The following is a 12,131-nucleotide window of genomic DNA, read 5'->3' as shown; positions in this document are numbered from 1 at the left end:
GGGTCTGCACCTGGGCGTGGAACGGCTGGTCGTGCGGTGATTCTGCGTTTAACTTTTTGAGGAATCGCCAGGCTGTTTTCCACAGCGGCTGCTCCACTTGACATTCCCACCATGAGGTTCTGATTCTCCACAGCCTCACCAACAGTTGCCTTCCTTTTTAGAATGATGGCCATTCTAGTGCATATGGAGTACCGCTTAACTTATTCTTACTTGGTTGTGAGCACCTCTGCGTGCCCTGAGGTTGTGCTGTCCTCGTTGCCTCACACGCCATGTCCTGCTTCACCCTCTGGACAGCCCTTGGATGCAGGCAGAGTCACACCCCTTTTCTAGACGAGAAAACTGGGCCCCAGAAAAGTTACTGACGTCCAAGGACACACAGCTGGCGAGTGACAGCCAGGATTCCACGTCGACTGCAGGTTCAATGCCCCTTCCGTTTCCAGAGTGGGGCCGCGCTTCATTGCTGCCACCGCGGGTCTCGGCTTCCTCCTCTACACCCGGCTTGCTCCATCCTTCTGCTCGGCTTTCTCCTCCTTGTTGTGTTCTCATTGTCCTCCCTCGGCCCTTCCCCTCTAGTGCCTCTGCCTGTCTCCTGCCTGCTCCTTGGCTCTTTGTCCCTCAGCCACCCCACCCCCTTGCGGTCCTGAGAAAACACTGCTGCTGGGGGTGCCTGCCGAGGGCAGGGCAGGGCGAACCCCTCCCTCCTGCGTGCTGCCTTCCTCCATGGCTAGGACAGTGAAGGGGGTGTTCTGTGACTGGCGAGACTTGGGCACGGCAGGCCTCAGTGGGTGGGCGGTGAGGGGCTGGTGTCCTGCTGCAGGATCCCCAGGCTTGAACCGGGACCCAGGGCAGAGAAGGGGGCGGGCGGGGTGCCGCGGAGGCCCCTGGCCCCTGCAGTCCACCATTGGGCCCCAGCTGGTTTTCCTAGTGTCTGTCTGCCTCTCGTCCACGGGGATTTCACAGCCAGCTGTAGCTCCGCTTTTCCGCTTCTAAGCTAGATGGACTCCAGACCCGGGGACAGCTTCTGGCTGCCGGTGCAGAGCCGTCTCACACTCCCTTTCCACAGCATTTTACATCCTCGCCTGATGGAGCTGAGCATATGACGGCGTGCCGGGCGCCGGGTGGCAATGCCGCTGACCCAGACTCATCTTCCTGGTGTCCTTGCCCCGCTCGGAGCCTGGGGAAAGGGAAAGAGTCGAGTCTTTGGACAGCGCGGTGGCCTTATAAAAAGGGTCAAGTTCCTTAATTGGAAAACCGTGTGCTGCACGGAGAACTTAATTTTGTGTAGTTCAACATCTATATTACCACATCAGTACTGAGTGAATTTGTGGGTGTAATGTCTCAAATAAACTTTACCCCCAACAAAGACTTTCGAGGCCTAGATCCAGGCAGCTGGGAGTGCCTCCCGCAGGCCCTGCACGCCGCACAGGGTCTGCTCAGGCTCATCGGCGACCTTGCCACGGACTTGGGAGTAGCTGTGATTGTCCCTGTGTCACGGGGGAGGATGCTGTGGCCTGCAAGGGCCCCCCCGAGGGAGCCCACGTGGAGCCACCCGGAGTTTGGCAGGGCTGTTGCTTAACAGTATTTTCTGATACCTTTGACCTTGCCTGTTTCCAGTCCTGGTGTGCGTGACCTGGCCACTTGCCCTGCTCCCACGCCCCTCACACAAAGAGCGATGATCTGACCCAGCCATACTGGGCTGTGCGGTGTGTAAAAATACTTGGGGTTGAGCCATTTCCTGCCATTTCCGCTGTTGCATGGCGATAAGACACTGGGGACTCAGCTGTGCAACGAGACCCTCCAGTCAGCCACGGGGCACGGCCCTGGGAGGACAGGGCTCCCAGCCCACCTGCTCTCATCTGACCTGCCTTTCTGTCTTTCCCATCTTCTGACACCTTCCCCTTTTCCCCACCCCCCTCCTTTATCAGTCTCTCTTTTTTCTTCCTGCCACCCCGATGCGCTTGGGAAGCCTGCTTGCCTTCCGGCAAGGAAAAGGGACTGCCGTCTCTCTCCTGCGCATTCACCCCCTTCCCAGCTGGGAAGCTGGTACCCCAGTACCCCAGGGCCCCCACATCTGTGCCTGTTGCCCTTAGCCTGTAGGCTACTTCTGGGACCTGAGTCTCAGGGCCCTGGCCATTGGGGCGGGGTGGGGTGGGGTGCGCCTGTCCCAGTTCTGGGAGACGGACGGGCAGGGCGGGTGCTCCCACCATCATGAAGCGGAAGAGGTTGCTGACAACTCCAGAGAGCTGGAAGGTAAGGGGGGCAGCGAGGGGTGTCAGCAGAGGCGGTGACCCACAGAGTTGTATCAGAGGAGCTGGGGTATGGAGGGGGCTTTCTGTGCCGGCCCTGGGGCCAGAGTGCAGGTGTTGGTTGGTACTGAGGGGGAGGCCTGCTCAAGGCAGCAGCCAGTGGGGAGGCTGCTTGGAGGGACAGGTCGTCTCATCCCTAAGAAACCGGCTCCATGACTCTCCGGTGAAGTCTCAGACCTGCTTGGTCCGTGGGGCGGAGCAGCAGGAGACCTGGGCTGGGGTTCGGTCCTCTCACAGCTGTGTGTCCCTGAGCAACTTGCTTGAACTCTCTGGCCTGCAGGAGGAACAGCCGCCTGGACAGCCTCTCGGGGGTGTGTGGGGACTAGTGAGGTGGCAGGTGGCAGCTGTAAGGGAATACTGTTATAATCGTTGTTGTTCTTTTGAACACTCTTTCTGAAGTTTTCTATTTATCTGCCTCCATTTCCTAGGAGAAAAACCAAGTCCAGAGGTGTCAGGGGCCCCTGAGTGAACCCTGGCTTCCTCGAACGGTTTCATGATTTACCCAGGCTTCCTCTACTGCCTTCTTCCTTAGGTGGACAAGGGGGACCTGGTGGCCCTGAGCCTCCCCGGTGGCCCTGGCCATGGTGACACTGACATCCCCATCAGCCTAGATGTGCCGGACGGGACCCCAGACCCTCAGCGGACCAAGGCCGCCATCGACCACCTGCACCAGAAGATTCTGAAGATCACGGAGCAGATCAAGATCGAGCAGGAGGCACGGGATGACAATGTGGCAGAGTACCTGAAGCTGGCCAACAACGCGGACAAGCAGCAGGTGTCGCGCATCAAGCAGGTGTTCGAGAAGAAGAACCAGAAGTCTGCCCAGACCATCGCCCAGCTGCACAAGAAGCTGGAGCATTACCGCCGGCGCCTGCGGGAGATCGAGCAGAACGGGCCCTCGCGGCAGCCCAAGGACGTGCTGCGGGACATGCAGCAGGGGCTGAAGGACGTGGGCGCCAACATGCGTGCAGGCATCAGTGGCTTTGGGGGCGGTGTGGTGGAGGGCGTCAAGGGCAGCCTCTCCGGCCTCTCGCAGGCCACCCACACCGCCGTGGTGTCCAAGCCCCGGGAGTTCGCCAGCCTGATCCGCAACAAGTTTGGCAGTGCTGACAACATTGCCCACCTGAAGGACCCTCTGGAGGATGGGCCCCCTGAGGAGGCAGCCCGGGTGCTGAGTGGCAGTGCCACGCTCGTGTCCAGCCCCAAGTACGGCAGCGATGACGAGTGCTCCAGCGCCAGTGCCAGCTCCGCCGGGGCTGGCAGCAACTCCGGGGCCGGGCCCGCTGGGGCGCTGGGGAGCCCCAAGTCGAACACGCTGTATGGGGCTCCTGGAAACCTGGATGCTTTGCTGGAAGAGCTGCGAGAGATCAAGGAGGCACAGTCCCACCTGGAGGACTCGATGGAGGACCTGAAGGCTCAGCTGCAAAGGGACTACACCTGCATGACCCAGTGCCTGCAGGAGGAGCGCTACAGGTAGGTGCTGCTTGCACCCTTGCCGCCACCCGGTAAGCCCAGACATCAAGCAACGAGCGCCAGATTTCAGATGCAGGGCTGTGGGGGCAGGTGGAAGAGCAGCAGAAGGGTCCTGGGCTGCTGGAAGGCACCAGGGAGAGGCGCTGAGGAGCCTTCCTACAGACCGGTCCGAGCAGCTGGGCGCTGGGTGTGCAGGCCCCGTGGAAGGAAGTCTCTGCCTGTCTCAGGGGCTGAGAGCATCCCTACTTGATGCTTATGTAGTCAGTGTGCAGAAGGGGAAACTGAGGCAGGGACCAGCTGCATAGCTTCTCCTCTGATTACGAGCACTGACTGTGGAGCCAGGCTACCTGGGTTTAAATCCCAGCTCTACTATCTACTTCCGACCTTGAGCAAAGTCCTCAGTGCACTCTGCACCTGGTTTCCTTGTCTGTGAGGTGAGAATAACATGAATCTCCACCTGAAGCGTCTGAGAATTAAATGAGACCAAACCTGTGAAGCTAAAGGGTGTAAATACCTGTCATGGCCAGTGTGTCTCCAGCCGGTCCCTCCTCCCCTCTGCCCACCCACTCTCCTGCTCCATGCCTCTAGTGTGGCATTGGCACTTGCTCCCTGAGTTCTTAGGGGTTCTGTCCTTAGTGCTTTTTCTCGTTTATATCTGTGAAGAAGGTTTGGAAAACTGCAGGGAAGCCCTCCCTGAAAACTACCCACCCCCACCTAAGCATCATCTTTCAATGCTTGTGCTCTCAGAGCATGGGCCGTACTGTACACCCCTGTGTGCCTGGTAGCCGGGAGAGCATCTGAGCTCAGGGCAAATGCCTTAACCTCTCCGTGCCTCTGTTTTCTCATCTGTAAAATGGGGGTGACTAGTGCTCACCTTGTGGGGCCGTGGGAATGATCCTGCGAAATTACCTGGGTGGAGTGCTCAGTGTAGCACCCACTACGACGTGCTGCAGAAGCAGAGCTCTCCACTGTCGTAGTATTATGTCTGGGGTGGGGCCGACATGCGTGGCTGGTGGCGTCATTGTTGAGAACCAACGGAACTGATCCTGGGGAGGAGGGGGCTCAGGAGCCAGGCCCGGTGTCACTCCTTCTCCCTCTGCCAGGCACGAACGGCTGGAGGAGCAACTGAACGACTTGACTGAGCTTCACCAGAACGAGATGTCCAACCTGAAGCAGGAGCTGGCCAGCATGGAGGAGAAGGTGGCCTACCAGTCCTACGAGAGGGCCCGGGACATCCAGGTGCAACCAGGGCCCCAGCCCGGGGAGGTCCCTGATGTGCCGATAGAGCTGCCAGCAGCCAAAGCGGGAGGGTTTACCAAGTGGGGGATGGTGGGCGCAGACAGTTCCATCAGCTTGGGCAGACGGACCCATGGATGAAGATGGTGGGGTGGAGAGAGGAGCAAGGCAGGCCTAGGGCAGAGAGTGTGCCCTGTGCACAGGCGAACTGACTGGTGAGGGCTGCTGTGCACCCAGACATTTGATGGCAGTCTTGCCAATGAATGGTGGGAGTTTCCAAGTGCTTCCAGAGGAAGTTGGGTTGGGTTGGCTCCTCCTCTTCCCATGGCAATCAGAACTCCATTTTTCTACTAGCCTCCCCAACTAGTCGTGAGTAAAGGGCTCTTCCCCCAGCTGCAGCTGCTCAGCCTATCCCCACCTGGCCTTTGGCAGGGGCATGCTGTGCACGGCCCCTCCCACGACCCACCCCTCTGCCCCGCAGGAGGCCGTGGAGTCCTGCCTGACCCGGGTCACGAAGCTGGAGCTGCAGCAGCAGCAGCAGCAAGTGGTGCAGCTGGAGGGTGTGGAGAACGCCAACGCCAGGGCGCTGCTGGGCAAGTTCATCAATGTGATCCTGGCACTCATGGCTGTGCTTCTGGTGTTCGTGTCCACCATTGCCAACTTTATCACGCCCCTCATGAAGACGCGCCTGCGCATCACCAGCACCGCCCTCCTGGTCCTCATGCTCTTCCTCCTCTGGAAGCACTGGGACTCCCTCACCTACCTCCTGGAGCACGTGCTGCTGCCCAGCTGAGTGGCCAGCGGGTCCCCACACTGTGCTCCCCTGGCCCCCAGCTGGGGACTCCCTGGATTTTTCACATGTCTGGTTTGGCTTCCTGCCCAAACTGTCCATTCCAGCAGCTCCTGACCCTTCTCTGTTCTTGCTTTTGTCTGACACCTTGTACCTGTTGGCCTGAAGGGAGCCTTTGAAGGCAGCCCTGGCTGGAGGCAGTGGGGATATTTGTGGCCAAATGGAACAGAGGTCACCAGGATGGACTGTTTTGATTATAGTCACACAAGAAATCTCCGCTGACTTGAATGCTGCCAGTTGGGAAGGCCAGTGAGAATAGGAGCAGGAGAGAGCCGTGCCTCAGCTTTCCCAGCAAAGAGCCCACCTGGTGGCAGCCACAGCTCCCCGCGGAGGAGATGGTCAGGACGAAGAGGGCGGGTGATGGGAGGCTCTGCTGGCCCCAGAGAGAGGGGAGGGCATCCTCTGGGCCAGAGGGAAGTCAGCCCACCCCTCCTTCCTCCAGAGCTGGTTTGATGCAGGGTTCTGGGCTGGGCCCTTTTGGGAGCCAAAGGTTGCAGGCTCTGGAGGCCAGGTAGGTGTGGCTTTGGACTTGTGTTTTCCCTGTTATTCTTTCTGCCTGTCACTGGATCTGCTCTTTTCAGGGAAACAGGCCCAGGGGCCCTGAGCCTCAGCCTTAGGCCTCTGGGAGCACTTGGGTTCTATTTATTTATTTATTTGTTCAGTTGTACCTAATCCCTGCTGAGCTGCAGGGAGAGCTCTGCCCCTTTCCTCTCTCTGAAGCCAGGGCTTGTTCTGGGCTGTCGAGCACTTGCTTACCATTCAGCTTCTGGATAATCCTGGCTGGGAGAAGTAGGGCAAAGCCATGCGTCCCCTCTCCCAAGCAGCCTTTGAGCCAGGATAGGAGGAGCGAAGCTTCTCTTTTATGTCTATTTGTTTTGTATGTGTGTATTTGTGTGGAAGAGGTGGTTTATTGCTTTATTTTTTTAAGGCTCTAGAGTGTTGTGTATGGTTTCTGTTCACATCCCAGCCTCCCCATTAGCACTTCCACGAAGAGAGGGGATTTCTAGGAAAAGCAGAGAGAAATCCCCTGGGACAGGGGAGGGGCGTGGCTTCCAGCTGTTGGGGGACCTTCCCCAGAAATAAATATCCTCTGAATTTTCAACCATCCTGTCTCATGTTGAATGATTAGTCTGTCTCCATGGAAACAACACGTCTCTCCCCACACTCAGGTGTTCCTGGTAACCAACTGGATCTCACCTGGCCTGAGGTCTTCCTCCTCTAGGATCTGACACCGAACAAGGGCTGTTCTACCCTTCCCATCTGCTTTGTTCAGCCGAGGCTTTGGCCGAGGTGAGAGGGAGGTGAGATGACACTCACCCCATCCAGCCGTCTTGGAGTGCTTTCTGGAAGGAAGGGAGTGGAAGGGAAGGGAGGTTTCCATAGCTTGGAGAAGGTAAGATGCCAGAGGCTTGGATGGCAGCAGTCATACCCAGAGGTGACCACGAGAGGGCAGCAGAGTCCTTAATTCTTTCTTAGGGTTCAGCCCCCAAGTGGCTTCTATTGGAGTTAGTTTGGCCTTACCAATGCTGTCCGCGCAAAGCATAGATCACCAGGAGCTACAGCGTTGCCTTGAATGTAGAGGCCAGGCCCAATGTGGCTGCATCTCCCATTCCTTGGCAATTAAGGGCACCCACAGAAGGCACTGGATGTCCAGCAAGTACCCTGTGGGAGCTTAGGGGATCACCTGAATCTCCCTAATGGGAGAAGGCAATGATGGCCTCCAGCACTATGGAAGCAGGAGCAGGTGGGGAAAGCACCTACACCAAAGTCCTGGCCTGTAATTAGTGTATACCTGTGGCCAACTCCCTATTCTTCGCTGAGACTCAGTTTCCACATCTGTAAAGTGGGACCAAATGCAGTAGCTGCTAATTTCAAAGGACTCTGACATTCTGTGGTTCCGTAGGTCTGAGAAGTCAAAAGTTTAGCCATGTCCATGACCTCAGGCTTAAGGGGACTCTGGGAGTCATGTGCCTGGCCCTGACAAGACCAGAAAGGGCACTGTGCTGGTGCCATGAGGGAGGCAATGCTTACAGCCGCCTCTGCCTGCTGTAACTGGGGAGTTACAGGTGACCTCACAGGGCCTCCAACAGTGTTACCCCCCTTCTCTTCCAACCGCATGCATGTCTCCCTGGGAGGGGCTGGGAGGAGGGTGCTGCTGGGCCAGAAGCCCACATTCCTGGGCCCCGGGTGGGGGTGAGCTGCTCCACGCTGCAGGCATTTTCTACATTCTTCCCCAAGGTCAGGTGCCTTCACCGCACCGGCTCTTAATGTCACTGCCAGCCATAGTCCACACTGAAAGGGAGGTGGGAGGAGGGAGGGGGGGAGGGAAGACGTCATTCTCAGCCTATCCTGAGGCTGCAAAGCAAAGAATCCAAGAAGAGAGCTAAGATCAGCTTCAGCTCCAGAGGCATCTCTGCAAAAAGGACGAACAGGCCCATGTCAGCTGCATCGGGACAATGTGGTGTCTAGTAAAGCCCTCCCCTAATCGGAAGTTGGGTTTTTCCTCTAATGGCCCCTGATGCTTCCTTGTTTGTGTTGGAGCCTCCACCCTCTGTAAAAGGGGTGGGTTGTCCCCACTCAACCTGCCTCCTTCTCCTGCCAGGTGTTCACAGGGTGGTCTCTGTGGGGGACCATCCTCCTTCAGACTGCAGGGCCCAGAGGCAGGCTCCTCCCAGGGCATCTGGGCTGCTGGTCCTGGCCCCACACTGTGGGTTCGGAGGGCTCAGCCAGGCCCGCACACCCTGCAGCCTCGACCTGCCCAGGGTGGGGGCAGCCTAGAAGTCACCTCTTCCTGGACGTGATGCTCTGCCTTTGCAGCAGCACCTGGGCAGGTGGCTGGCCAAGAGCTGGCACATTTACTGGGCCCGTGCAGAGCTGGCACTCCCTGCCAACCGTGTGGACACTGGAGCTGCAGCAGGTGCAGCCTGAGCAAACACTGAATTCCTCAAAAGCACGGGCAACGGGAGGCGATTTCACCCTGCCATCCAGGTTATTCCGGGCCGATTCCAGGATGGGGAGAGGTGGAGGGGAAGAGATCTGGAGCCACAGGGTGGGAGAAGAGAGGAGCTATCACCGGGGCACTGCAAGGATCCTCCCGGCAGCTGAACTTCCCCCGCAGCGGGAAACTCGACTCCAGAGTACTTAGGGCATGGGCTTTGGCGCTGGCAGACTTGTTCTCTCAGCGCTGCCCCTCTCCCCAGACAAGGGTCCAACTGCTCTCACACCAGTCACCTCATCGGCCAATAGGACAGCAAATGACATGTGCCTCACAGGTTTGGGGGGCAAGGGAGAGGACCTTCTGCAGGACTCGAAGGACATTCTGCAGGACTTGAGCCTGGTGCCTGAAACCCGACGAGGGACTAACTGGAGGCAGTCACGACTGCTCCTGCTTCCTGAACTCAGCCTCTTCAGGTACTGAGGAACCTTCGCAGAAGGGCGGCTGAGGTGGACCTCGCAGAGCTCCACAGGCTGAGGGTCACTGCAGGAGTCTCGGCCTCAGACACCTTCCGTGGGAGCTGAGAGCCTTTCCCTTCGGCCTCAGACGCAAGGCATCCCAGTCCCAAGGGGTCAGCGCTGGTGTGACAGAGGGCTGCTGAGGCCTGCCTGGCTGCCCACACGCTGGTCCTGGAGCAGGTCAGCACCCGGTGTCCTCCTCCAGACCACGGGCCCCAGTGTGGGTGTGTCAACCTGCATTAAGAGGCCTGGGTTTGGGCCCCTGAGGCTCAGCCTCTTGCTGGCTGTGAGGCCCTGAGGCTCAGTTTCCTCATCTGAAACATGATAATGATACCCATGCTACCCACGTGGCAGCCCATTCCTAAGGCTCAGAGGAGATCTCAGATGTGGGTGCTTGCCCCCGCCAACACACCTAGATCTCTCCCTAGGGGAGATACCTGTCAGGATGCTGCTAGACTGGGGTGCCTGGGAGGGTTCTGACCTGCTCTTGCCTGAAGGGAGGTAGCCAGCTCCGGATGGAGATAGAAGAAGCAAGCTTGGCCTTGCCAGGCACGCTGGGGCAGCGGTGGGGAGGGAGGGAAGCCTGGGGCTTGCCTTAGCACATCCAGACCTGCCGGCAGGACCTGAGCCGACCAGAAGGGCAGTCCAGGTTGGTGGCTCTCACACTCGGGTCCTCCCAGGAGATCTCTCCCTCCCCAGCAGCCTATCCCTGTCTTTAGTCCCTTACCCTTCCAGGGCCAACTAACTGTCCAGTTGAGGTATCCTGGGCCCAGAAGTGCGGGGCAGGCCACCTCCGCTGGGCAGGCCACCTCCACCTCCACCACTACCTCCAGGCAGCCACCCACCCAGTTGGCCCTACTGCCAGAAGCACCCAGAGAAGATCCCATGAGCTCTGCTGCCTGCCGACCTCCCGCCTAGAGGTTCTCTTGTTCTTTTACTTTGGTTGTTCTTGCACTTTCAGCTCACTGTGGATAATAAGACCAAAGTAAACACTTTAGAGAGAGCTGAGTCCCTGGCTGGGTTGAAGGCTCTCTTCTCTGGTCTCCTATAGGAAGGCTGAGTCTCTCTGGCAAGAAGGGGCTGGGTCCCCTTGTAATGTTTTTAGTTGAGGTCAGCCCCAAGTCCCCCCAGTAAGAGTGGAGGAGAGGAGGAGAGAATTTCCTGTGAAACTGGGCATTAAACGAACTCATGCCAGAGACAAGCCACCCAGACAGACCTGGCATGTGTCTCTGACCCCTGCCCCTCCTCACCTTCTCAGACAAGGGGGGCCAGGCCAAGGGCGGGAGACCTGAGAGATGGCCACGTGGCTGCTGACAGGGACGGGGTCAAGGCGGGGGTCCCGTCTCTTGTTCTCTGTTTCCTGCTCTGCTGGTCTTGGAGCTCCTGTCACAGTTGGACCCTAGAGTCCAGATGTGTGACCCCCAAACCACCCAGAAAAACGAATGCAGGAAACACAGTTTATAGCACTTGCTCTGCGCCAGGAAATGGGGTCACAAGGAGAAGCAAGACCTGGTCTATGGTTTTACCGAGACCACGGCAGCAGGTACACACACACACACACACACACACACACACACACACACACCTCTCTGATGCAGACACGAGCAGAAATGAATGCTGCGACAGAAGCCGGGGTGGGAGGTCCGAGGAGCGAGAACTTTGTTCTGACGGGGAGCTTTGGGAAGGTTTCTCTGAGCACTGGGAGTGGCTAGGAGGCCAGGAGGGAGAGTCTCCCCTTGTAGGGGATGGTGTTCGTCAGGGCCTGGCTTTGCAGGTGGCGTAGAACGCTGTAAGGGGATATGTGGCCATTTCAGGGGAAGGGGCTTCCAAGTCCACTCCAGGGAGAAGCAGTGGGAATGAGGGCATCTTTCAGAGAGGGAAGAAGACCCTCACTCCAGAACTCCTGGGCCTTGGGGGCTTCAGAGGGCCTGTTTGTGCTTGGGAGCAGAAGGGAGGCTGAGGGGAGCTGCGGAGAGAGGCGGGCAAGGAGAGCATGGCTGGCACTCAGGCATGCTGTGTGGCAGACAGCACTGGGCAGGCCAGGCACCCTCCCTGGGCCTCAACGTCCCCTTCTCCACACAAATGGGGTATTCAGGATGGAGAGATTGGCGAGACTAGTGAGTCTCTGGAAAGATCCAGGAAGGTGACTCTGCTTGCAGCTCCCAGTGTGGTGGTGGGAGGGTGGGACTCGGATGTGGTCTGTGAGCAAGAACACGCCTGGCAGAAAAGTGGGAGGAACGGCGGGGGGGGTCCCACTGCTGGACACTGGGGGGACGGGCAGCACCAGTGCCTCCAGGAGTGTGAGGGGAGGGAGGCTGGTTCTCTGGACATTCCTGGCCGCCCTCCCACCTTCCCCCAGTGGTGAGGCCAAAGATGAAAGAGACACCAGGGCTCTCCTCTCTGGTCGGCAGCTGGAAGAGTAAAAAGGAAGTGGCACACACAGCCATTGTCTGTGTGATTTGAAGGTGCGGGCAGGCCCTACCCCGGCAAGAGTTGTGGCAATATCAAACCCTTTTCCTACCCAGGGTCTTCCAGCCAGCAAATGCTTTTTGCATATACCGATTATTTTATCTTCACAACCACACCAGGGGGTGGCTAAAGAGTTGACATTCGACTCCATTTTTACAGACAAGCAAACTGAGTCTCAGAGTGATGGGGAAAACTTAGACACAGTTGGTGAACGGGAAGAAGCTGAGCTTGCTGACAATGCTGCTGCCTGGAAGTGAAGCCTGATACCTGCAGTTAGGTTAACATTGCTGCTTCTGCAATGCACAACTGCAGGTGCCCCTAGTGGGGGTAAACCTGGAGCCATT

The 12,131-nt window shown here is 58.1% G+C and overlaps 1 protein-coding gene across 6 annotated transcripts in view; it reads left to right on the top strand.

Moving 5' to 3' along the window:
* The window catches only part of TMCC2 (transmembrane and coiled-coil domain family 2), a 34,947-nt gene extending 27,977 nt beyond the window's left edge, over positions 1-6,970 (top strand). For all 6 annotated transcript variants that reach the window (XM_037067100.1, XM_037067102.1, XM_037067101.1 and 3 more), the window contains 3 exons: positions 2,839-3,779; positions 4,883-5,018; positions 5,497-6,970. In XM_037067100.1, the coding sequence (XP_036922995.1) occupies positions 2,839-3,779; positions 4,883-5,018; positions 5,497-5,808 (1,389 nt within the window). In that variant the 3' untranslated portion in view covers positions 5,809-6,970. The remainder of the gene's footprint in view (positions 1-2,838; positions 3,780-4,882; positions 5,019-5,496) is intronic.
* Positions 6,971-12,131: the final 5,161 nt, after the last annotated feature.

This window comes from Sturnira hondurensis, unplaced genomic scaffold (genome assembly GCF_014824575.4).
Source record: "Sturnira hondurensis isolate 20B ecotype Veracruz unplaced genomic scaffold, ASM1482457v3 Scaffold0017082, whole genome shotgun sequence".
Taxonomy (NCBI): domain Eukaryota; kingdom Metazoa; phylum Chordata; class Mammalia; order Chiroptera; family Phyllostomidae; genus Sturnira; species Sturnira hondurensis.
Note: the sequence above shows the minus strand (reverse complement) of the source record. Positions and strands in the feature narration are given on the sequence as shown.